This window comes from Erigeron canadensis, chromosome 6 (genome assembly GCF_010389155.1).
Source record: "Erigeron canadensis isolate Cc75 chromosome 6, C_canadensis_v1, whole genome shotgun sequence".
Taxonomy (NCBI): Eukaryota; Viridiplantae; Streptophyta; class Magnoliopsida; order Asterales; family Asteraceae; genus Erigeron; species Erigeron canadensis.
In genome coordinates, this window is record NC_057766.1 from 5,203,968 (window position 1) to 5,231,690 (window position 27,723).

Sequence of the window (27,723 nt, forward strand, 5' to 3'; positions counted from 1 at the left end):
CAGTCTGTTATTTTTTATTAAATAAAACATATGTGTCTAATATGCTAACTTTTAAGCTATTTATTTATGTTTGATACAACAAACATAGACTTATATTTATATTCTTTTTTATGTTTGGTATAACAAACATAGATATATATTTATATTATTTCTTATGTTTTTGGTTGTTTGTCAATACCATTATGTACCACTATTTTGTTTCAATCTCACTTTTCTTTTTTGTGGTTTTAACTAATATGTTGAAAACTTATATTCATTTATTTTTTATCATAGTTTCCTCCTTTGTAGTTTTAACTAATATATTGACAACTTACGTTCAAATTTTTTACTTTCATTTTTGATTTTTGATTTATTGCACATATAAATTTAACGTATACATTACTATACACTTTTAGAAACGTTTGTGGTATTGACTTTAGACAAATATGTATTTCATATGTCAAAGCTTTTACTAACATATATAACGACACATTATCAATAACAAAATCTAACCACAATAATTCATATCATGTAATGAACAAAAGTAACGTAATGTGGTTTTGTCCTTATATATATATACTTGAAACAGACCTATCAATAACATAATTTTTTTTTAATTAAAGGGTTGAAAACTCAACTTAATTACACTAAAATAATAGGTGTTTCGACTGGATAGTTGAAGGCCCGCGAAGCGGGGCCTAATCTTACTAGTTAGTTTTAATTAGATAAATCTACAATGGACCCGATGGATACTTGTTTAAAATTATTTTTGTCTACGTAATAATAAACAAATAAAAATCTCTAACGATAACAATAAACCTCATTAAAAATCCAAAGTGTCAAAAACTAAAAATGTCACATAGGAAAAAACATATCCCCTCTTAGTTATATAAAGAGATTATAAAATCCAAAATTGCACCTAAGTAACTCAAAAACAATAAAAAAATAATCACCATGTAAAGAATAATCAATGATTAAGCTTGATTTAAAAAAGTTTCTAAACCTTCATGTAATTTTTAAAGTTCCTAAAATAACTTTTTCACTCATTGTATAATACAGAGTATGTTGTAAAAATTGTATGTTTCGATAGATATTCTCAAAACAAAATTTTGCTCTTTAAAACTCAAGGCTAAACATATTTAGATCGTGGGGTCTTTTTTTGGGTGACGTGTCAAAGTAATATGTTTGGGAAGGTGTTGATACTCCAATACGGAGAGTCCACGTCTAATACGGAGAGTCCACGTGTATAACTATATAACAAACTAACTAATTGATAATTACACTTCAATTTTCTGTCTATTACATTCACCATTCAGACAATTTCATCTACTACAATCAATAAACTTCATCTCAACTTCTCTATCGTTATCTTTTTGCATTATATATGCATATTTTATGTGTGTGCGCGCGCGTGTTAATACTGGTAACTAATTGATACTCTGTTTTTATACTGATCAGTTATCGGCTTATCAAAGCGAGTTCAGTCTTCTCCTTTAAACTAACGGCCATATATTGCTACAGGTAAGAATGTATGTATATCTGTATGTATATATTAATTAGTTTGCTTAATTTAATATTCTTAATTGATGATTATATACTGTGGGATGCATGTATATTATGTGTTATTAATTGTTCGCACGATTTTATCGAGAAAAACTTTGGGGCCAGCCTTGTCATCCCCAACAGTGACGTATCCAGAAAAATACAATAGGGTATGCAAAGTTTAATACTATTTTAAAAATCGCATTTCTTTTTCGGTCTCATAAAAAGTAAAGGGTGTCTTATTTCTACTCATGACTTTCATTGCATTCTTGAGTTGGTTTTTGATTGGAAATGAAAGGAAAAGCAAAGGAAAAACAAAATGTTGAAAGACGAGTTATATTTAAAAAGAAAATAAATGGAAAAGAAAGAGAAAATAGTTATTTGTAATCCCAAAATTTTACTTTCAAATATGAAGGGATTACGGAGGAAAAACTATATGAGTTTGATCTTTTTCCCTATTAATTTTCTTTTATTTTATTTTCTTTGACTTAAAATAACATTTTTGGTTGTTTTTTTAACTTTATTTTTTTGGTACTTAAAATTCAAGAGTGTAGAAAGTTTTAATTTGAGTTGATTGGGAAGAATAACTTTATACAATTTCAACAAATTACTATCTTATTTGTGAACCTAATTACATTCACAATTATATATGAAGGATATAATTGTAAAACTATATTTTTTTCTTTTGTTTTCATTTCTTTCTAAGATGAGAATTTAATTAACCTTTTATTATTTCTTTTTTCCCCTTAAGTTTCTTGCCAGATCAAGAATGCTTTCAACTTTTAATATTTTTTTTTCCTTTCATTTCCTTTTCTTTCCTTTCATTTCCAATCTTTTTTTTTTATTTGTTTCATACTCGAGAATGCAGTTTAATATGCATCAATAATTTAGGATGTGCACTACAAATAATTTTGTACAAATTCCCTTTACATTAGATTTGACGTTTAATACAAAGAAAGGAAGCATAATACACAAAATGGTTGAAATACGAGTATTTGTTTCTAAAAAAAATTTAGGATTAACTATTAGGAATGTATGGTTTAATTAACAAGATAAAACCTTTTTTTCACTAGTAGTAGAATGGTTGAAATACGAGTATTTGTTTTTAAAAAAAGCGATATAGTAAAGATATACGAGTTTCCACCAGTAGTTGAAAAAAAAACACTTTGTCTCATAATAGAGTAGAGATATACGAGTTTCCACCAATAGTAGATGCCTCCATCAAAACACAATAATTCCTTATTCACAGAAAACAGATACTTCCACCAAGGAACTACTTCAAACTTATAATTTAATTTTATGGATCCAAACATTTCAGATGTCGAGAGATATGCCACAACACCAAGAACACTACTTTTAGATATCACGAGTATTTGTTAACATTTATTTTGTATTATTCTTTCTTAACGTTCCCTTTTTATATATATTTTTTAGTGATTCTGAGTCGGTTGTCACTTATGATCATGAGCTCCATGAAGTGCAACCGGAGCAAGATGACACATATAATGAGCCGGATTTGGAGGATTTGGAACCGGGGGATGGATCCGATGATGATTCGGAGACCGATGATTCATCAATAGGCGGGGATTCGGAATCAGAGGATATAGAGGAAGAGCCGTAGGAAGACGAAGGGCTACCGGACGCATTTTGACAATGAACCCGACATCTTTGATGACGAATTCACCAGTGCAGAAATTGAGGAGGGGGAAGAGAATGACGTACAACAGTAAGAACACAATATGGAGGAGTAACAACATAATGACGAACCACAGCAAGAACATAATATGGAGGAGGGGCAAGAGAATGACTAACAACAGCACGAAAACAATATGGAGGGGCAAATAAATGACGAACAACAGCAAGAAAACAATGACGGTGATTCGGATGAGGGTTCATAAGGAAAGAGCAACGGTGATTCGGATGAGGATTCAGAAGGAAAGGAGGAGGGCTATGACGGTGACTCGGATGCTACCAAGTCAAATCACAATGCTACCAACTCATTGTGTTTGAAACTTTTAAGCAAATCTCAGCAGTTGTTCATCATTCTTTGTGCCCTGATCATTGGCGGCAATTTGTTTGTAGCCAACTATCTCTGTCTTTCCAGTAACACTATTGAATGATCACGTGACAATTTAATTAACTTTTTATTATTTCTTTTTTCCCCTTAAGTTTCTTGTCAGATCAAGAATCCTTTCAACGTTTAATATTTTTTTTTATTTTCTTTCCTTTCATTTCCAACCCATTTTTTTATTTGTTTCATACTCGAGAATGCGGTGTAATATGCATCAATAATTTAGGATATGCACTACAAATAATTTTATTAGAAATTATCTATTCTACTTATTAAAGAAAATACCCCCATGTTGAAAGTTACATTAGATGAAATGTCTAAAGTGCTCTTCCATGTAATATTTTGATCTACCACCCTTAAAATATGTAATATTTTTACTTAGCACTAAAATATTTTTACTTACATTACCCCTTAACATTAATGATTAAGTTACACTATCAATTATTTATCTTTTAAAAATCTCTATTAACCCTTTATATCAATAATCTACACCAATCGACACCTCAACTACCACCAACAGTCGCACCTACCACCACATCGTCGCCGTCACGACCACCATCGCATTGCGCGAGTAACGTGCTAGTTATACGTAAAACATATTAACATTGATTTTTTCCCCGTAAGGTATGCAATTGCATACCCTCCCCTTTACATGGATACACTACTGATCCCCAACGTTACTCCCCTACCTCAGAGATATATATATATATATATATATATATATATATACACACTGTAGAATTCTGCTGGTGAGACTGTTGAAACAAGATGCTCCATATAACTTTTGCAGTCTAAATTAACAAGTGGAATTGAGTGATGAGGTGTGTCAAAGTTTAAATCCCGTGTCTAAATATTTATATAAAGTATGTACAATGAAATGTTTTTAGGTTTGTTGGTTTTGTAATGCAATTTCTTTCCTTTTTTCCATTGTTCAGCATGGAATGTAATCAGATGGATTATGTAGAAAAACAAAACGAAAGAGATGGAATTAAACCCACCCGTTAGGGCTTGACATTGATGGGCAACATATGCAGAGATTAATCTTCAACTAGAAATTTGGGAACCACCCCATCTTGAGCCGAGGAGGCCCCAACTTGGAGTTGATAATTGGAATCCCCTGTATGGCCTTCAATGTGCGATTTGGTAACCTGGGGGGTACAATTGAGGTGGATCGCCAAGCAAGTATGACAGAATTGAGACGAGCAATTTATCAACTAACAAAGGTTAGGGTTGCTTACAGTTTGTGGTTTCAGGCTGGTGTAGAATGGATGAGGTTAACATGGCCAGCAGATATGGAACGTTGTAAGACTTGCAGATATAAGATAGGGATAGATAGATACAAATATAAATATAAAATATTAAATATAAAGCGTTTATTATTACAAATAGTCCCTGTGATTGGTTAAAAGACGATTATACCCTCATGTGATATGCACGTGAGGGATTTAAACGTCAAAAATTAACAGACGTTAGTGTCAGAGACTATTTGCTACAAAAATGAAAAACCGATAGACGGTCGGAAAAAAAACCTACAAGGGGTGAAATGCAAATATGAGCAACCACATGAACCATTTGTGACATTTTCTCCTAAAATAATATAGAGTTCGTTTAATAGTACCAACCATAGTCCACCTCATATATAAGAAATAATCGTAGCAACTCTTCTAGTAAAGTTAAACATGCAACAGGGGTGGAGCTATGCTGGGGTTAAGGGTGGCCATGGCCAACCCCCATATCTCATATATATATATAATATATATATATATGTATATATATAGCACGGAAGAAACTGAGTCAAAAAAATAGATCGAAAGAGTACTGGAGGATGATGATGAAATGATGATAATAATACGAGTAGACATTGAAAGTATGCTTAACAATTTTAACTTTTTGATCTAAGAAGAAGGTTCGTTGTATGAAATGGCTATTCGTATGGGATGATAAAGCTTTTAGATCTCAGGGAAAGAGAGAGATAAAACAAAGTTATTTTATTTTTATGTATATTTTCATTTTCGACCCTCAACTATTTCTAAATATATCTTTTTACTATGCATATGTAGCTATATATAAATCTACCCCTGTCTTAAGTATTTTCATTTTAACCCATGCGTGAGAGACTACTGTAACTGTTTACCGTCATTAATTTTGACACACCCTAATCTAAATTCCTAGCTCCGCCACTGACATGCAATACTTAAATTTAAGACCTCTTTGTCTCCCAAAAGTCCCTTCAATAGATCCATAGTTTTTGCAAGTATGTGTTCTACTTGAGCAATGCTCAAAATCAATTCAAGGCCGGTTGCATTAAACTAGGTTCACTGACCAACGTTAAATCAAAAATTTTTTTAACAAGTATATATATAGGAAATTATAACTTGACACATGTTATTAAAGGATTCGGACATAGGTAAATTATAAGGTAAGCCTTTGGAAGCATTGGAGTAAATCAATTATAATTAGATATACATATTCTTTTGTCTATATCTGTTAGTTATAAAACAAAACAATTTTAAAAAACACATAGGCTCTTAATATAATCTTAATAGTTCATTAGTAGCATACCTCCAAACTCTAAAGTTTTAGTCACTCTCCTTTCATTCTAATTCAAAATCTCTAATAGTAAAAGTTGTACAATAATAAAATTATCTCTTCGTATTTAAGATAGTGGTCGAAATAGAAGTTGAGTTAATGATATGACAAGGTATACCTATGTAATCTTATGAGAATTCCGTTTAATTGTTAATAGATACTTTGTAAAAAAACTCGTTTTGCGAAAGAATTTCAATTTAATATATATGATGTTTTGTGAAGAACCGACCCGTTATTGAATACGAGGGGAAAAAAATTTGCGTAAATTAAATAAATTTGGACACACGTGATTTTCATTCCTAAATCCGCCACTGAATCAATTACTTAATGATGACTTCGGTGGTTGCGATAATTGTTTGCTGTAAAATTATTTAAACGTTTATGTATAATATGAGGGTTTATATTCACGCTTCAGTGCTTCACTAGCTTCACCATGGACTACCTTCGATAACGGAAAAGTAGATGTTCGAAAACGAAATTAAACAAAAAATGAGGACTAAAGTAAAATGAGTCAAGGAAAGAAAATATTGGGTACGGTAAATGTGTAACTTAAAAGGAAATAAAATTTAATAAAGGGTTACTGGGTTAAAAAAACTCGAAAAATTTAGAGAACTAAATTTTAGAAAGAGAAATTATATATAAAAAAAAAAAAAACAAAAGTACCCTTCATGAACTAGTAAACATGATTACAATGTATATCATGTCAATGTCAATAGTAAACATAATCCATTTTTACAAGCGGATATAATATGTCAGACACTTGATTTTGTTTGAGCCAAGCATCACCTTAAATCTCATACCCTAATTTGGTTAGGTTTGGTTTTAAACTTATCAAACTCGAACCTTTTAGAATTGCTACTTTAAGAAATAATCACTGTACATAGCTTGGGTACAGCAAAAATATATAGAGGGTTGATTGTGTTTATTGAAAATTATGAGGTAAAAAATAAAATCTATTTAATGATTTTTAGCCTTGCAATACATAATTTCTGTGCAGCCAATGCTTTCCCCTTCTTTTGTTTGCCATATATCAGTGTATTTGTTGGGCATGATGTTATCAGCTATCATATGTGTCAGAATAATCGAATTCGTTCTTCTGATTTAACCGTGTCTCGTGATTTTACTACTATTGATTGGCGAGAATCCCTGACTTTATACCAAGAGATCTGATATGTCATGGTCTGTTAGGCATTCTTTAAGCAATATATAGAGATTAAAGATAACATTTCTGTAAAAATCATAGAACCAAATCCAAACATAACAAAAATGCTTACTCTAAATTTATGTGAATCAAAACGAGATACTTGGTTTTTTTCTGTGATCATTGAGAAGCAAATGATTGATCATCGTTTCATTCTGGGTCTCCAAGGGCCGACAGTTCAACTTCTTGATTGCAAGGCCGGTATACCACAAAAGTGTTGTCAATTGAGAAAGAACCTGGATTGAAGCAAGTAGTACCCATATACGTGGTGGCCTTCTGTTCGCTTCTGTCAGCTAATACAATCTGTATGTAGGTCAAAACATGACAAGTATAACATCATATAGCAGCATTCAAGATAACGAACTGTAGAATCAACGCCAGACCATTTTCAGGCTACTTATATAATCATAATTAATTAATAATGAACAGATAAAGTAGAATAACTTAAAATTTTTCTCAGAAACAGAATGTTGCTATTTTATTGGAATAATCTGAAAGAGTAAGTCTCAAGGATTTAACTAAACACAGAAAAAGTTCTTTATTTTTTGCCCAAGAAGAGTTGTCATATGTTGATTCTCATTGCTTCTATATAATGTGTGATCAAAATGAATTACAAAGTATCTATTTAGTTTGGCTAAAAACATCCATTTTAAAAAAAGGTTCCTTCATCTGTCAAAAAAAGAACTGAAATTAAAGTGCACTGAGACTGAGTTTTTAGTAATTTTTGAGACATAAGACACAAAAAAGGTGATGTATATGACACAAGGAAATTAGAAGTTTTACCGTATGTGGAGTTGGGTAGAGGTGAAGACAGTGGTCATAATTCCAGATAATGGGCTGTACACTCAAAGGTAAAGGGCAGAGATGACTTTGATGTGTTATGGTAGCAACAAGCTGCATTAAAAAAATATTTTTTTTCATTAAAATATACTTCCATGTGCTGCAAGATCAATCACGACAAGTATTTGATATCGTGGTGGCAAATTGGGTGGTTAGGGCAGATTGGGTAATGGATCATTTTTGGAATGGCCGAAAGAGGCAAGGTCAGGTACACCTGAAACACTTTTTCTCCAAAATTGTTGAACTTCAAATAAATAATTTGTCATGTATGGTTACAAAAGTTAAGCTGTATCAGTAATAATCTTTTCTTTTTGAATACAGATTAGAATGTTTATCCAGTTAAAAGTTACTACTCTGTTAGACATTCGATTCCTTTCTTTTGTAGCTATACTTTTATCCTTAGCCGTTTGCCCCGTTCGAGATGAACACCACCCATATGGACCCATTCACAATAAAATGGGTCAAAGTTGCCACCGGTAATTTCTATCATATAAAAGAATGCAGCTCACATGCTCAAAAGGTTCACTGGTTTCTTCTGTTGAAGGAGGAATTAAACAAGACCTTCTCATTCTGTAAAGTAGATCCTGGCGGAAAAATACTATTTCTTGGGTAAAAAACTTTATTCTGAATCCAAATAACAGAAGCATGTTAGCAAGAATGTAAGACACCCCCTAGAAGACCATCACATTCACAAACTTTTAAACCGCATATCTTATTGATTAATATATTTTGCAGGAAAATAGAAGTCAGAGAAGGTTCTAAGAAATGCAACATCCATTAATAAGATAAAATTGCAGATTTACCTGCATGGATTGCTTGTAAATATAGCATTTGGGATGTGCTTCAAGAGCTCTTCGGTTATATATTTGGGTAAAGCACACCTAGGTAGAACCGTTGAAGGACCTAAAATGGTGAAGCAGAAACTATTAAATCCACAGAATATTATAAGCATGGCTAATGCAATCAGCATTCTTCACCTGCATCATCCGGCCCAGGAATGAAAAGAAATCTACTGTTTTCCATTAATCGCTGATGGTTTCCAATCATTTGCCCAAGTTTTCCGAAATTCGATCTGTATAGTATAGTCGCCTCCTTTTTCTTAAGTCAATTAAATATAATTAAAAAATATATATATAGCCCAAAAGTGGCAGAAGGATCACATCCGAATCTCACCTGATACTAGGGAAAGAATTATATGCAAGGTTAAATGGCTGGGAACAGAAATTTCCCATCAGCACGAAGAGAGAAGGCACAACAGGAACAGCTTCATAAGCATCTAGCATAATCTCCAGCTTTGCCATGGTCTTCTCTAATAAAAAAAGATAACTATGATATTAAAAGATGCATACAAACGACTCCTAACTAAGGGTGGCAATTTGGAACCATATAAATCCAGGTGGGTCGATTTGCTATTATAGTATTATTATGATATAGCCTTCCAAAGAAATTTAACACTTTAATTACTTAGTAGTTGTGTTGTACCATCCCGAAAAACTTATTACTTGTATTTAAAAAAAAAATTTAAGTAATTGTGGATCCACCCAACCAGTTCCAACCTGTTACCCAACCCGCCTCTGTTACCCAACCCGCCCCTTTTACCACCCCAACTACTATTACGACCTCAATACCTCCTCATTGTCCAGCCAAACATCAGAAAGTATGACAAATGTTTCATTCGTTGCCGCTGATTCCATCCGCGCAAGTTTTTCCTAAATACGCGATTAAGGAGACTTCCAAAACAATTCATCAGAAAATTAGTGTAGAAGTACAGATACTTGAAGTGACTCACCACATACTTAAGGTGATAAAAAGGATACAGTGTCCTCTTTCCCAAGTGTACCACTACCAAAATAATCAAGCCCTGTAAATAATGAGGCTGACTTCTCTCTGTCTTCTAATGGTGGGAATCCAAATGTTTGAACCTGCATAATAGTTAAGTACTAAAATGAGGCAATTGAAGTCCACCATTTTAGCATCTTACGTAATAACATGATTATCACTATTGACCAAGGGGCTTTGGCCAAATGATATTCAAGATGACCCAACAACCTAAAGATTATAAGTTATGGTTCCTTTAGGGGCAAACGAGTGAATAAATGGTTAGATGTGTAATACATGCCTCTCAGTAAAACAAATGAAAAATAAACAAAAATAACACTATTAATCACTTTCGGTTCAGAAATTGGCAATTACAGTTTAATCACGACGGGTCAAAACGAGAAACTCAAGGAAACTTGAACTATGTACAGCTGAATACAACAATACCAAGAGAAGGTGAACTATGATTAACCACGAAATCAAATTAATGATGCCTGTAAATCCGTAATTTCAAACATTTGCTTATAATTAAGTCCACTAGAGTTATATTTTTATGTCTAATGGTTTATATGTGTATAAAGAGTTGGCATCAAATGAAAACGAGTCAGATGAGTATACTAGGTCAAACAGGTCGAAAGTCCCCAAAAAGTTTGAATTCAGTGCGGAAAACCTCATACTTCATATAAATTTGAATTCTCATTGTAATAAAAAGGAGGATTATAAAGAGGAATAGTTAGGAGGCTATATTATTACTGTTTAAACTAAAAAGTTAACAGTTTACTAAAGGGTTTCAAGTCAACCCAAGCTACAGCAAAACTACCCACTTTGACCTAAAAACGCTCAACTGTTTCCTGATCCACCCCATTTAGCAAGACTGACCTGGAAAATACCATCTAAGAGCATCTCCCCTTGAGCTAAAACTATGGTGTTCTCAAGAAAATACCCTCCTGTTATCTTGTATATAACGTTAAGAAATACACTGTCGTCACTTTGTAAACATATTAATAATGTCAAGATGTCGTAAGCTAGAGAGCAGAATAAGAAATCTAGTCACTCTTTCATATATATATAGAGAGAGAGAGAGAGGAAAGTTATTTTTAGTACAAGGGTTTAAAAAAGTACAAGGTATTTCCTCCTTTTTCTTCCTTCTTCCTTCCATCTCCGACCACCACCATGATCATCTCCGACCACCACCATGATCCTCCGGCGACGGCGACCATCTCCGGCGAGAGTTACACATGTGTAACTAACTTACACATGTGTAAGTACAACTTTTTTTTTAGCATTTTAGGGTCTAAAATTTCTAGGTTTTTTCCTTCGCGAGACAATCACCACCAGCCACCATCATCTCCGACCACCCCAACCACGGCGTCGGCGCCGGCATCAAGGGCTTCGCCCGTACCGTAGCAAACCGTCACCATCTCTTGGATCGCCGCCCATCAAATCCATACGATTCCCATATGCGTCCCTTGACGGTCAGCTTAGAACGGATGAGGGCCTCTGGCCCGTACCGTATCCACCCGAAAACGAACCTGATTCTCGCCGGAAAGTTAACTTACACATGTGTAAGTTGTAGTTACACATGTGTAAGTCTCGCCGGAGATGGTCGCCGTCGCCGGAGAATCATGGTGGTGGTCGGAGATGATCATGGTGGTGGTGGTGGTGGTCGGAGATGGAAGGAACAAGCATGTGTAAGTTAACTTAGACATGTACTTTTTGTACTTTTTTAAATGTTTGTACAATAAATAACCCACCCCTATATATATATATATACACACACACATCTATGATTACCGATCTTGAAATACTAATTAACTTTAATGCGAGCAGTAAATAGCTATTTTCAACGGTAATAAAGTCAAAGGATATTGCATTTGCCAGGTTGATTTCCACAGCTGCTGTCAGATCTTCCAGGTAGAAATGGTCATCTTCCAATTGAGATATTACACCCATTACCCAGCTGATTCCAGTACGTCCAACCAGAGATTGAATTTGAGATATCTAAGAAGTCATGAATTAACAACACTTATAAAGCAAGTTTAGCATAAACACCATGTCCTCACATCAGATAAGTTATATGTTACGAGACTGGAGTGTTGTGCAGAACAAGTAGAGGTGGCAAAACAGTTGGGTTGGGCAATGTGCCAAAACAAGTAACAATTTAGTACAGGTCAAAACAACTTCGGTTGACCTGACACACTCTCTGCTTGTATTCTTTCAAAATAATCTAAATGTTTACATAAACAACTTAAAAGGTTATATGCATTATAAGAACAATACATATTCGACCCATTTGACCTGCTTCTTTATAAAATATATATTTTTACCTTACCCATTTGATCTATTATAAATAAAACATAAACAAACTTGACCCATTCTGCCATTCATGAGTCAATGTTTGGAATCACCACCTCTAGTGTACGTGTGTGTGAGAGATAGACAGAGAAAAGAATAACCTCACAACTCCCAAATTCGGATAATTCAGTATTAAATGAAGGCCTAGAAAACTGTGGTATCCGAGATAGTCTCTGAGACAACAAAAGAAACCTATCCCTGTATAGCCAACCTTTCGCAGCAGCATCACCATGAATTGGAAGTCTCCCTGTATGTCTGCATAAACATAAAAAATAGATAACACTTGTTTCGATATAAATTTGAGCTCAAAATGAACAATCATCATTCCGAACAATATTCAGGGAAATATATATGAGCCATTTCTATATTCTGTCAATAAAACCACAAAAGATACTATTATTATAGTCGAATAAAGCACAGACTATGTATGAAAAAATATATCTTCAAGCAAAAGACGTACTCGCAAAACATCTTTCGGATGGGATCATAACGGAACTTTGGAATGACAAAGGCATCAATTATACTGAAAGATGAAGAATTCATAGCTGAATTCTCTGTATCATCTTCAAGTATAGCTTCAAGTAACCGGCTTCCAACACGTTGTACAAGATCCTTATCCACAATCGACGACTTCACTGCCTCGTCATCAAATCAAATAATAAATTCATTACGACTACGTCTTTCTTTCTACATTTTCTGAAAGATGAAAATGTTTTTTTTTTACTTAATAAACTTAATAACTAAAGACTTAATTATTCAGTCAAATTTCATGTTTCTTTTTTAACTTAATAAACAAAAATAACCATCACTTACCTAAATTCTACTTAATACATACAGACGTTATTTATGAATTTAATCACTAATACATTAAGTCCCTTAATGACTAAAAACTATACATACATTTCTCTATATCTAACATCAGCTGCTATAATAAATAATCATAATATTAGAGTCTTAGAGGGTCGGAATTCAAAATTTTCATTTCAACCCTTTTATCACAAATTCATAAAAACCCTAATTTGACCCCCAAAAAAGCATAAAAAAGAACAAATATATAAATAAATAAAGTAGATGACATGAGATATATATAGATATAGATATATACATACAAGATTGCTGGATATGATCGAGAAGGATATCGAGGTGTTCGTCAGTATCAGTTGGAACGTTATCCAAGAAAGATAGGATCTCGGTTAGGGCTTCTACTTTTAGTGTAAATCCTCTTAATTTGCATTTCTTCATTACTTTGTTTCTCATACTCATTTTTTTTTATTTTTCTCTTTCAATTAATGATTTTGTTGCTCAGGATCAATGAAATCAAAGTGATGATGATGATGATGATAAAATAATTATTGGATTTTGCGGCTTTTGCGGTATAAAATGGCGGGAAAAGAGCTCATTTCTTCCCACCAATTCTTTTTGCCATGTTTTATATTCATTTCTTTTTCTCAACTTTTATAATAATGATAATAAAAATATAAATTATATTCCCTCCCGTAAATTATATAATGGTCAAAATAAATATAAAAAAAAAAAACATAAAAACTTTAAAACATTTACAATGGTAGCTGATAGCCTGATTCAAACACACATTTTCCATTTACCACTATTTGTTATTTGACGAGATTCCATGAAAATGTTTTATAAATTGTCATACAGGATAGACCTCTAAGAGAAATCTGATGAGTAATGGGAAATGTTAAAAAGTTGTGTAAAATTTTCACTTAATATCGTCTTTCAGGAGTTTTGGATTTCAATATCTCGGTGTATGGGGATGGTTGATAAGTAAACAGTCTTATTTATACCTATGTTAAAAGGCTGCTTTCAGGTTATATCTCTATCTCTGGATACGAGAGATAATGTCCGTACGTTACGGCGGTGAGATAGTAGGGTGATAGGTCAAGTCATAGAGTATGATAGTCAAATGCTTTAGTCGTATGGGCTCCGCACTCGGATTTAAAAATTCGTCGAAAGTATATCGAATAACATCTCTAATGAAAAAGTATGAAATTTTAAGAACACCCATATAATTTTTATAATTTATCGATATACGGTTTTTGAGATAAAAAATTTTGAATGAATTAGAAGAATAAAAATGATTTATAGATGAGATTGTTTCTTATAAGTATTCTTAGAAAGTTTTTAATATGGTAAATTCATATTTCATCCTAAAATTTTTTTTAATTAATTATGATGTCATATATAAAAAAAATAGAAATAATTCGTTATATGTTTAATAAAAATATTAATTATTTATTTAAAGAGTTAAAATTCTTATATAATATTACAAATAAAGGTTTTTTTTATTTAGTTAATTTATTAACTATATAATTATTGTGTTAGTTGAATTATTAGATTTATATTAAGTTATAATGTTTTAACAACAAGCATTACATAAATTTTTTAAGATATTTTATAATTTTAAAATTTTAATTAACATGTATGGGTTGAACCCGGGTTGATTAACTAGTCTGAATGATAAAAAAGTATTTCCAACCTTTATACGAGGTGAGAATTGAGCCCGTGATATTAACCATTTAATCCAACCATGTTACTTTAAACTTTAGGGGGTGTTTGGTTCGCAACTACATCAACAACTTTGATTTCTGACGTGAACGGCCGCTCAGGTTCAAGTTAAGCCTGAACAGCTTAGCCAGCTTCCACCCAGACAAAAAAAGTGGCTGACTTCGGCTGCAAAGACTTTCTCCTAATTTAAGGAATGGTAATGGAAAAGGCAAAGGTAATACTAAGGAATGCAATGGATACTCCATTTCTTTTGATGATGCTTGGTTAAATTGGAGTATTCAACAAAAATGTATTATGTGTATATCAATTTATTAGATAAGTGTAATAATATATATTGTAATTGTTTATTTAAATATTTTTCTAATTATAATTATATATTGTTTTTTTAGTTATATATTGTGTAAATATAATTATAACTATAGAGGTGAGATATTTTGAGACCACCTCTTATTTTAGGACCAACTAGGACCATTGATTTTTGTACACCATCATCATCTACTACGATATACAAGACTTTTTTGTAAAAACACTATGACTTTCCAGCGACGGGCCCACTAAAAAATCATGTGTAAGTGAATACGAAAATCAATGGTCCTTTTTTGGACTTTTTTTAGTTGGTCTCAAATTATCTTTCCCTTATAATTATATATATATATATAATTATATATATATATATATATATAATTATATTACATAATGTGTAAATTATAATTAAAATCAATGAAATTTTGTACAGTGAAAGTGAAGATTCCTTCTACTAACGATTAAGCATATGATTATAAGATACTAATGTGTTCATTGGATTTATAATACATTAATCTTATTATGATATATGAATTTAGGAAAACCTTTAATAATTAATATATATATAAAATATAGTATATTATTTGGCTTAGAATTGATATTGTATATACGGTTATAACTATTGCATTTAGAAAGCGAGAATCATGGAATATGTCGTAGTGGGGTGAGATTACGGATAAGCACGTATAACTCGGTAATGATAGTCATTATACCCAATTTATTAGGTAATGGGGTATTAACCAAAACCAAGTAATGATTAACTTCATTATATGATAACAAGCACCATCTATCATTATCTTTCCCATTCCTTACCAAGAATAACCCTCAACCAAGCATGCCCTCAGTCTCAATAAGGTTCATATAAAATCCATTCATGGTTTCTTTTTTACGAAAATCTAATTCATAATGTACAAAATAAAATGGCAGAACATGTAAAACATTAAAAAGGTATAATAGTCATGGCTGATGATATTTGTATTTTTTATTTTAATTAATTTATTAAAATTATGCATTAGACACCTGTACAGTATGTTATAAAACTTGTAGAGTTAATAGTCGTATTCAAAAAAGTTGTTGTAGATAACGTTTGTTGAGACTATGAAGGCTAGATCAAATGACTGTAATTATTCTTGGTTTTATCCCAGGTTATAGGTTCGATTCTCTAGAATGACATGTCTTGGGGTTTTTTTCCTTTGAATCACCTGTAACAGCTTATGGTCTATATCTTACAGTCTAAAGTACGTGCAGCGCTTTACTATTATCCCCTGATGTCAAATACCGACTGACTGTTAAAAAAAAATAACTTGTGAATATATGTTGAATATGATTTTGGAGTTCATAATGTAATTCGGGCAATTCGGTCGGAACAATCAAAATCTTCGCTAATTGGCCAGTGCAAAAGGTATAATCATCATATCCAAACTTAAATGCATCATTTCTATTGTTTGTTGTCATCTTTATATACGCATTACAAAAACTACATTAAAGTTATAAATTGACGGAACAAATTTATAAAAATTATTCCGTCGAATATAACTTTATATTTCTTCTTAAAAAGATCAAAATAATTATGAAAAATAACCATATTAGTTCTTAGGGAAACAAAGGATATAAACCTTAGGCAATTCTTAGGTAAACAAAGGAATGCTAGAGATGAGTTCTAAGGCGAATATATTCAAGACGAAAATTACTATGTAGACTCATTTTTGCTTTATAAAGGAGTATAGATTTAGATAAAACATCTTACGTATCGTCACAAGTAGATGACAACATAATGATGCAAAGAAAAGTTGAGGGCTAGGCAGCCTGGAAGCTAGGGAAGTGCTTAAAACTTCCTGTTAACTGCATTCTGTCAAACCATCATATCTAAAACGAAACACGAGTAAACTAGCTAGCATACACTGCTAGTTTTCTTATCATTCACAAACCTCCTCCAATATTTGGTTATTCCTCGTTGCATCTCCCTTACCCTGTGTTCACTAACCTCGCCGTCATTTACAATACTCGTGTTATGAGTTTGCTGAGCAGCTTCCAGCTCTTTAACCACTCTGACGATATCAACAATAAGTCTATCTGCTAGGCTGTGGCTGAAATCTTCACGAATCACAACTCTTAGAACGGAGATATGTTGTGCATCTGGTGGCATGGTGTATGCAGGAATGATCCATCCAAATCGACGCAAGGACTCTGATATATCAAACACAGTGTATCTTGAACTGTCTTTAAGTGAAAATGCAAGTAAAGGGACCCCAATGTCCTTGGAGATTATATTGAAACGCCCCGTCTTTTCTAACCCTTCTCTAAGCACCCTTGTGTTTTCTCTACAGTTCTCCATGATTTGCTTGTAACCCTAATGAATCAAAGAATAAGCATGGAAAAAGTGGTAGTGGCATATGATGTGCATTGTGCAGTGGAGGGTAGCATTTATTTCACGCCTTTGTTCCATACATTTTGAGAAATTGCTGCTTTATGATTTGTAAGTCACGTAACATTTATCACAGAACAGTAACTTTTCTGGTTGCTCCATATCAAGTTCTTGTTACCAGTTATAAAGTCCAACTCTTGTGTTTGTGTGGACGTGTATTAGAATGAATCAAACATTCTTTGATATGCAACAATAAAGCCAATTAATCAGCACTTCTGCTAAATTACCAATAAAAAGGTCATCTGTGGAGTTTGGCTGGCTAAAAAAGAAACGGAAAATGGTTTAGGGTTGGGTAAGTGTATTTTTAGTGCTAAGCAAGACCTCCAAAGTTAGTTTATTCACACCGTAAGATTTTTTATAACAATTACTACCAGTCTTTCAAAAAATTCACAAAAATTGACCCAACATGATCCATTTCGGCATGTAAAACCATTGGTTTTGACCCGTTACCCAACCCACCCATTCTACTAGTTCGAGTGTACGAATTACCTCAAAGCCAAGCCGTATGAACTGATAGTACTGCGCAATTATCTGGCTCGACCCTGCATCCATGATAATATAATTAGCAGAAGAAAGAGAAGTTAATACCCAAATGTGTTGATTATTGAGGAACGTATGTATATTGGAGGAAAAATTAATTTCACCTTTCGAGAAGTTGAGAGTAAAGGTAGGCTGATCAGATCCCAAATAGTTTATGTGAAACACAAGCTCAGCGGGCAAGTCCTCTTTATTCCTCCACACAACCCAACCAACTCCAGGATACACAAGCCCATACTTGTGACCGCTCACATTAATGCTCTTCACAAGTGGCAAACGGAAGTCCCATTCAAGATCCGGGTAAAGAAAAGGAGCAACAAACCCCCCACTTGCAGCATCGACGTGAATTGGGGTGTCCCATCCTGTTTTACTGTTTTTTTCCATTAAAAGCTCATTAAGTAGCTTAACATCTTCAAACTCTCCTGTCATTGTAGAACCAAGGATTGCAGCAACACAAATCGTGTTTTCATCAACCATTTCTACTGCTTTAGTGGGGTCCATCACATAGTATCCTTCTTTCAGTTTTACCTCTTTCAACTCAACCTCAAAGTACCTTGCAAACTTCTCCCAACAAACCTGTGAAACACATGTTGAGTTGGGACACCCACAAATCCTTTGAAGAAATTGATTGTAACGAAAAAAAAATCTACATTTTAAGTTTAATTGTTTTAGTACTATTAGGGAAATTCTTTATAGTTTTATCTCTTTTGATGCTGATTAATGGTGGCAAACTGGCAATTTTGCAACATTAGATAACGAATGGGCGGATACTGCGATGCTGGTGCCTTTTATCATACCTTTACGGAAGGGTCAAATAGAAAAGATTAGCCAAAACTAGAACATGTCTAATGGGTCGAACGGGTCAGAGTCATCCACAGTGAGTTTTAATGCATAAACCTCTGAATTGATTCTATCTAGAAAGTATATATTGTTAGTGATATAACTTCTGGAATTAATTAACTCTATAAACTGAGTATAAAATGTTTTTGGTCAACAAGGACAGTTGTAAACTGTCTAGATGAATACCTGTTTAGCCAGGACCCATTTTCACCTGACTAACCTACCCATTTTATCACATTTGGTGCACATAATAAGCAATAACTATACCATGTTTATAACTGTGCGCAGTACGACTAAAGTTTACAAGTTTCAGCGAGTCTCTAAGAAAAAAACTTGTACAAAGTTCAGTGTTGTAGTGACCCACATGAGAAACGAATTGATACATCTACTCAAAACATACAGTAGAGTGAATATAGAATGTAGCCAAACCTGTACGTTAGATCCAGTAACAATGTTAGGGTTATTACAAGGTTTTCCTTGAGATTTTCGTTTGGCTTGCCACTTCCTTTTGAAAGCGAGACCTGCAAGCATTATCGCCTCAGATGACCCCACTGTGCCCACACCAACAGCGGTATCGTCTTCTCCAATGGGAGCATGGAACAAATGTGCAATCATGTTTACGCAACGATTCTGAAATACCAAATAAAGCAGCTAAGTACTACCCAATGACCACCACATAATGAAACTCATAAATCACTAGTTAGAGGAAGCATATGGGTTGGGTTGGTTAATGTATCAAGTTAGAAACTTTTACACAAAAGTAGAAACGGGTGGAGTTGGGTTGACCTGCAAAAACCTTTTTAACATAATTTATAAACAGCTATTCCACGGAATATATTACCAACCTATTTTATACTTTTTTTTACTAAAAAGGTGATTTAAGAGGTCATATACATTAGAAAAATTACACTTCGGGCAACTTTCTATCTGTCCAACCCATTTGACCTGTTTATGTTTAGCTAAAGGTTTCTACGATTTACCCATTTCATCCACTAGAGATAAAACATAACTGAAGTATGACCAATTTGATTGTTTCAATTCACTTTTTGATAGCTCAAGACATTAATAAAAGTACAAATTATTGATGTGTGTGACCTGAAGTTCAGTAGTGATGGGATACTCATCCATGTCAACATAGTTCTTATTAAGGGAGGCCATGATTAGTTTATCACATTCGGGTTCCATCCAAGTCGTAACAAATGACGCCAAATTCAATCTTGGATTACCATCAAGCATTAGCTCATCATTGATTATTTGATATGCTGCATCCTTTGGTATAGGTTGGTCCGGCATCTTAAACCTACAAGTATATTGTACAAATCATTGCCCCACATTATCTATTCTACTAAGATCATCAGATAAATAAATTAAAATACTTCCCGAAACGATGCAAGCTAGCTAGTAGCTACACTATGGCTGTTGTGGTGACCCTAATGCGGTGATAACCGCGGTGTGAGGGCAGTTTGTTTTTTGTGTGTGTGTTTTTCAAATCTAAAGGATACTTTATCATAAAATTTTGTATGTGGCGGGTAAAAGGTTTATGTTATTCTCTTGTATTGCTTAGCTCATAAATCACTTGTCAACTAAGTGGTGGAACAGGATCGAATGTGACTTGTATCACAAATTTATTTCACTAGCCTCGCATCGACGTAAAGTAATAATGACGTCTAAATTTTTATGATTTTTAGCATTTTTCTAAGGATTTTTTTATCTATTTTTGACGGGTTTAAAGAGTTTTTTGCAATTTTGATCGTATTCATATCATAGTTATCTGTATAAATACATCTTTGTAAGTAAATCCTTTGAAAGTTTGAAGTTAGTTACATTGACCGATATCACATATTTACTTGACCGTAGAACCAATAAAAAACAAATCATTTTTTTAAAAAAAATATTATATTACAAAAATATAATGGACCCGTGGCCAATATTGGAAAACTCGGGACACGAAATCGGATCGGCGAACGAGGGAGTCATGAATTTTTAAAACTCGGATCAGAATCGAGGAAAATCGGATTGAGCTTATTCTATATAAATACTAAAATTTCTAAGTTATACGTACAAAAATATTTTATAAACATAAGAAAACATGAAAAGTGTTATTATATCTAGATAATGCATACTATACTTTTATATATATGGCTATTAATAAAATAAAAAAGTTAAATAAATGAGTAATAAAGAGTTTTATCCATTAGGCAAAGTATATACATTTAAAACTTCAAGGGCCAAATATGTAAAATATATGATAATATTCAAATACTACAAAACAAAGCCACAAAAAGTCGGTCAAAACAAAAAGTTGTCTTTTCTTCCGGCTTTCCTCTATCCCATGTAAGTATCTGTACATTTATATGTCGTATAACTTTCATCTTCTACCACCATCGATTCACTACTCTAAACACAAACGGTCTCTTTTTCTTTCCATATCTATTTCTTTTATCTTATTTTTATCTTCTGAGGCAAGATCCGACTAACTTTAGGCTTTTTTGAGTCGATGACCACCAACGACCGCCGTTGACCGTTGTTGACCGAGTTTTGGTCCGATCCGGCTGACTCGGGCTCGTCAGACCACCGATCCACGATCCGATTCCAAGAAATCGGCTAGAGCAGCCGAGTTTTACAACATTGCCCGTAGCCCGGGCTACCCTCTATTGTATGTAGTTCCGCCAATGAGTCTATAGAGTTCAAAAAAATAAGGCTAGAATAGCCGTTTTACACTTTTTAAAAGTGATAAACCTAACATGATTTCTAGTGAATTATTTTCATCTTCGCTAATAATCTTAATGGAATTTTTTCATCTCCGAGTTTTATTATGGTTTCTATCATTCAATTGGTATGTTTGTAGGTCTTTACAAAGTTTAGATTTCATATAATTTCCATTTGTACGTGTGTCTATTAGATGTTTCCATGAGAGTAATGTTTTCCATTATAATATTAATCTCATATCTTATAATTTTTTATGTTATCTTCTTTTGCTTCAATTATATTAGAAAATCTACTAGATACAGCCAATCTTGTCAAATAGTGACTGATCTTCTCTTTTATATAAATAAAAAAAATAAAAGAAGATCGTGATGACACAAGTATTTTTTTAAAATTGCTTATGTATCAATTCCACAAATCTGTATTTTTCATCTATTAAATTTCTTTTAATTTATTCATAACATCACTATTATAACAAAGACCTCCAACAAAATTTTACATAAGTTACTCATTAAAAAATTCAAAATTTTGATTTATGTTTATAATTTATTATTATTAATATGATATTTTATCGAATATCCACTAGATCAATGAAATAACACATTGAAATTTATAACGCATTATGTAACATTTTAATCAATTGAAATTTTCGTTATAGAAGGTCAAAAACTACGATTTCTTCTTTTTTCTAGTTTGACACATAATATTGTAACTCTCTTATTTCTACCAACCGCATTTGTTTCAACGTGCCTCCACAATTAAACAACTTTTATTTTTGTTTATGCATAATAATTTATCTTAATTCACCTAACATTATTTTCTTATATTTCAATATAACAATATATTTTAAAGCTACCCGTATATCATTCGCGTTGATTAGCTAGTTACATTTTTATTTGAAAATGTTAATTTAGGGGAAATTTTTTTTTGATAATAGTAATGTTTTATCTTGTAAATCAAGACTTCTCAATTTCATCTGTTTTAGGTAAGTTGGGTACTTGCATCATTGAATAAAAATAAAACTGTATAGTATCTTTTATATTAAAGCATTCTGAATGATGGGTATTTGATATCGCATAATATAAAGCATATGTAATAGAATATGGTTTATTTTGCTGATTAAAGAAATCATTTCTTTTAGAATTTTGTAATAAACTTAAAGTTTTATCGAAATTTTTGTCTTGAATATGATAGGATATTCTTGGGTAAATATCAAATATAAGTTTTTCATATTGTAAATTTCCTCTTAGTAATCCCAACATGTTTATTCTCTATTTTGGTTTCTATTATTCATAAACGTTAATTCTATAAGTGTATCTATACCTTCTTGGCTTCTTTAAAGTTGGATTTTATTATAGCTTGAATAACTCCAACATGTACCCATTCTAAAGTATTTCTTATTTTAGGTTTTATTTCTTGTAGTTTTTTCTAGATATCTTTTTTGAATAATAAAAGTATCATTACTTTGTTGGAGGTTATGTTAATGTCTAGAGCTCTTTCTTGGATATTTAACCAGTAATATTAATGATAGTTTTTAGGCCTTATTCTTATTTTTTTGTAGAGTGCTTAATTTGAAACATGAATACTTTGAGATATTGTATTCGTTCAAGTTTTTTCTTGTCTATTAAAATCTCTTGTTTGTATTCTCCTAATTGTTCACTTTGATAACCTACTAAATCATTCTCTGTTATACTACTTTTAATATCTAACTTATTCATCTTCAGATGAGGTGTATTCTATCTCTGTTAAGATAAATATACTTTTATCAGAGTCAATGTCATGAAAATCATTAATAGGTATAAAATCTACTTCATTTATCATTTTTTTTCTACATCTTCATCTACTTCAACTATTTTAAGATTTTTATTAAACTTTTTTGGACATTTGTTGGCATAATGGCTTTTTTCATGACAAAAATAACACTTACATTCTTTAGGACTTGGTTTTCTTTTATAAGTAGGTTTAAATGTCTTTTTATATCCTTTTTTCTTATAATATAATTTTTTTTAAGGTTTTTAAAATATCTTTTTCTATAATGAGTTATTTTCTTATAATTTCTTTTAATTTAATCTTTCTATAGTAATATGAATTATCACACTCTATCATTATTGGCATTTTTATATTACTACAACATAAATATATTTTTCTTTTTAATCCTTTGCTTAGTTTAGCTAGTATGGCATCTCCACACCATTCACTTGATTTGTAACTTACTTTGGTGATTCTCTTTCATAATACATCTGTCGTCGTTGGATAATAGGTCTTCATTAATTTTTGTCCCCAAGGGTCTCGTATTTTTGCAAAAAGTAATAATGTTAAATAACTACTCATATCTGGTACTTCATTATATATATGATGATAACAATCCTGAAAAACACACATATATCTTTCTATTTCACAAATATCGCATAATTGTAGACTTATCAAGGTTGTTGAGTATTTTTCTGTGTTTGTTGGGTCTTTTATTATACTTCCTTCACCACAAAACTCTAATCTAAATGCTTCTAGTTATTATGGTATTCATTTCACCATCTAGTTCAAATATTGTTCTTCTCGTGTTTGAAGGTAAATCATGTCAATATTTTAAAGCACTATTTAATAAAAGTTCTTTTTATAAACCTTTTCATGATTTCTATATCCATTTTATTAATAGATATTGTTATTATTAACGTTGTTTCCCATTTATCTATTGCTTCTTTTGTATTTACACAGTTCTATATCTAAATATATCCCTAAAAGATTAATTGGCTCTTTTTTCATAGTTTATCAAATTTATGGTTTTCTATTATGGGAAAGGGTATTGCTAATCAGTACCATCATAGGAATATTCTATATTTGTAAATTCATATCTATCAAAATTAAAATCTTCATCCGAAATATAACTTTCATCAAAATCATTGCCTGAGTCTATGAGTTGAATATAATCTTCTTTATGCATTATAAAAGTATTATTAATAAAATTTAAATTTAAGTATATTAAATTATTAAAATCAAACTGGGTTACATCAAATTCATCTACCAACGCCCCCTGCAAAGGAAATCTGTGTCGCTTTATAATTGAGAGTAAGACCAACAAAAATATATGTTCAATTTAAAATTATTAATTCAAGTTAGTGACTATCATAAAATTTAAGATTATATCGATATCAAAAATACTTACTACTTTCACAAAACACATTATTCTACCAAACTTATATAAAATTTTAAAAACTAATATAAATTAAGTAGTGACAACAACTTTATATAAACAAGTATATACTGTAACTTTGGTTGAAATTAATTAAGAAAAATATCCATGGATTTATATTATTTTGAAATATTTTGAAATTAAAAAGAACAAGGGTCCAACATGCTTCCGTACCTTTTTGCCGTTTTGACCAAGATACTGTCGAGTCACACCAGGAGCCTTTTTACTAGGTTATTTCAGACCAAACCTAAGTATCCTTGAGTAAGTCCTCCCTGGCTCCTTCAACAATATTCAGCACGACCAAGTTTTGTTCCCTACCTCTTGTGTAGGGTAAAAAGAGACATCTTGTAGTTGAAGATTTCTTCTTTTTAAAAGAAAAATCCTACTAAACATTTAGACCACTGAAATGTATTATAAGAAAATAGAAAAGTTTTATTTCATGATGGAAATATTACAATGGGAAGGTAAGGAAAAGTACATGTAATAAAAAATCTAGTTTGTTGTAATTATCATGTACTTTTCCTTACCTTCCCATTGTAACATTTTCATCCTCAAATAAAACTTTCCTATTTTCTTATAATACATTTAAGTGGTCTAAATGTTTAGAAGTATTTTTCTTTTAAAAAGAAGATATCTTCAACTACAAGATGTCTCTTTTTACCCTACACGAGAGGTAGGAAACAAAACTTGATTATGTTGAATATTGTTGAAGGAGCTAGAGAGGACTTACTTAAGGATACTTAGGTTTGGTCTGAAATAACCTAGTAAAAAGGCTGCTGGTGTGACTCGACGGTATCTTGGTCAAAACGGCAAAAAGGTACGGAAGCATGTTGGACCCTTGTTCTCTATAATTTCAAAATAATTCTAAATAATATAAATCCATGGGAATTATAAGGATATTTTTCTTAATCAATTTCAACCAAAGTTACAGTATAAACTTGTTTATATAAATGTTGTTGTCACTACTTAATTTATATTAGCTGTTAAAATTTTATATAAATTTGGTAGAATAATGTGTTTTGTGAAAATAATAAGTTTTACTGATATTGATAAAATCTTAAATTTATGATAGTCACTTACTTGAATTAATAATTTTAAATTGAACATATATTTTTGTTGGTCTTACTCTCAATGGTATAGAGCGACGCAGATTTCCTTTGCGGGGGGCGTTGGTAGATGAATTTGATGTAACTTAGTTTGATTTTAATAATTTAATATACTTAAATTTAAATTTTATTAATAATACTTTTATAATGCATAAAGAAGATTATATTCAATTCATAGACTCAGATAATGATTTTGATGAAAGTTATATTTCATATGAAGATTTTAATTTTGATAGATATGAATTACAAATACCGAATATTCCTATGATGATATTGATTAACAATACCCTTCCCCAAAATAGAAAACCATAAATTTGATAAATTATGAAAAAATTTGAAAAATGAGCCAATTAATCTTTTAGGGATATAATTAGATATAGATCTATATAAATATAAAAGAAGCAATAGATAAATGGGAAACAACGTTAAGAATAGCAGTATCTATTAATAAAATGGATATAGAAATCATGAAAGGGTTTTTAGAAAGAACTTTACTAAATAGTGCTTTAAAGTATTGACGGAATTTACCTTCAGACATGAGAAGAACAATATATGAAAGCATTTAAATTGGAGTTTTGTAGTGAAGGAAGTACAATAAAAGACCCAACAACCATAGAAAAATACTCAACAACCTTGATAAAATTACAATTATGTGATATTTGTGAAATAGAAAGATATATTTGTGTTTTTCACAATTATTTGCGATATTTGTGAAGTAGAAACCTAGTTATCTGTTGTAATTATCATGTACTTTTCTTTACCTTCCCATTGTAATATTTTCATCATGAAATAAAACTTTCTTATTTTCTTATAATACTTGTTAGTGGTCCAAAAGTTTATAAGTATTTTTCTTTTAAAAATAAAAAATCTTCAACTATAAGATGTCTCTTTTTACCCAACACCAGAGGTAGGAAACGAAACTCGATTCTGCTGAATACTGCTGGAGTCAAAGAGGAGTTACCTAAGGATACTTAGGTTAATTTGGCCTGAAATAACCTAGTAAAAAGACTCTTGGTGTGACTCGACAGTATCTTGGTCAAAACGGAAAAAAGGTACGAAGCATATTGGACCTTTATTCTTTTTAATTTCAAAATATTTCAAAATAATATATATCTATGGGTATTTTCCTTATTAATGATTAAAACTACTTAACTAAACATATATAGAAAACCACATACTTCTAAATCATATACTTGTAAATGAAAAATATATATTTAGGAAAATGATAAATTCTCTTAACCAAATAGCCTAATAATCTTCTTAATACATTAAAAATGTGACATTATCCACTAATTCTTTTTCCTAAGCTTGCCCCCTGATTTTTCCACATATCATCATCTCCTAATAACCAAATGTGTTTTTGTGTATTAAAGGAAATTTTGTCATAATTTGAATGTGTTTTTGTGTATAAAAAACATATATATGTTTTTTCGATCAAAGTCAAAAGTCACGTAAACAATTTTGAGATGTGACAGTAGTGACATGCAACTTACTATCTATATCGATCGACCTTTCAATTCATCTGATTATGAAGGGGTCGCTTTTTCGATCGAAAACTATGTACGTTATTATAATAATAATAAAAAAAAAGATGCCACTAGGGTACGTTACCTTGGCAGGGAAGCACGAACATATCGAGAGGCGAAAGTAGAATGCAAATTCTGATCATAATCCACGCTTGTACTGCTAATCGCCATT

At 31.7% G+C, this 27,723-nt stretch overlaps 2 protein-coding genes across 2 annotated transcripts; both read right to left on the reverse strand.

The window, feature by feature from the left end:
* Positions 1-7,363: 7,363 nt before the first annotated feature.
* Positions 7,364-13,694, reverse strand: LOC122605819 (DNA polymerase epsilon subunit B). The gene is made up of 13 exons (XM_043778777.1): positions 13,505-13,694; positions 12,856-13,030; positions 12,497-12,650; positions 11,910-12,041; positions 10,920-10,997; positions 10,040-10,144; positions 9,851-9,931; positions 9,396-9,526; positions 9,200-9,294; positions 9,026-9,125; positions 8,732-8,846; positions 8,166-8,276; positions 7,364-7,685 (listed from the first exon to the last, which is right to left on the reverse strand). Exons 1-13 carry the CDS (start codon positions 13,656-13,658, stop codon positions 7,533-7,535), a joined length of 1,584 nt encoding a protein of 527 aa, XP_043634712.1. The 5' UTR covers positions 13,659-13,694; the 3' UTR covers positions 7,364-7,532.
* Positions 13,695-16,939: 3,245 nt separating this feature from the next.
* Positions 16,940-27,722, reverse strand: LOC122605190 (glutamate decarboxylase 5-like). Its single transcript, XM_043778090.1, has 6 exons — positions 27,637-27,722; positions 20,122-20,326; positions 19,456-19,656; positions 18,294-18,762; positions 18,139-18,191; positions 16,940-17,574 (listed from the first exon to the last, which is right to left on the reverse strand). The coding sequence occupies exons 1-6, from the start codon at positions 27,720-27,722 to the stop codon at positions 17,116-17,118; spliced, it is 1,473 nt and encodes a 490-aa protein (XP_043634025.1). The 3' UTR covers positions 16,940-17,115.
* Between the last annotated feature and the right edge of the window lies 1 nt (position 27,723).

Excerpts from the sequence above, each read along its gene's own strand:
- LOC122605819 (XM_043778777.1), bottom strand. The coding sequence starts at position 13,658 with ATGAGTATGAGAAACAAAGTAATGAAGAAATGCAAATTAAGAGGATTT. Across the intron at positions 13,031-13,504 it reads CGATCATATCCAGCAATCTT|TGAAGTCGTCGATTGTGGAT; the intron begins GTATGTATATAT and ends ATGACGAGGCAG. Across the intron at positions 10,145-10,919 it reads TCTTAGATGGTATTTTCCAG|GTTCAAACATTTGGATTCCC; the intron begins GTCAGTCTTGCT and ends ACTATTATGCAG.
- LOC122605190 (XM_043778090.1), bottom strand. The coding sequence starts at position 27,722 with ATGGCGATTAGCAGTACAAGCGTGGATTATGATCAGAATTTGCATTCT. Across the intron at positions 20,327-27,636 it reads GTTCGTGCTTCCCTGCCAAG|GTTTAAGATGCCGGACCAAC; the intron begins GTAACGTACCCT and ends ATATACTTGTAG. Across the intron at positions 17,575-18,138 it reads TCATACGGCTTGGCTTTGAG|GGTTACAAGCAAATCATGGA; the intron begins GTAATTCGTACA and ends TTGATTCATTAG.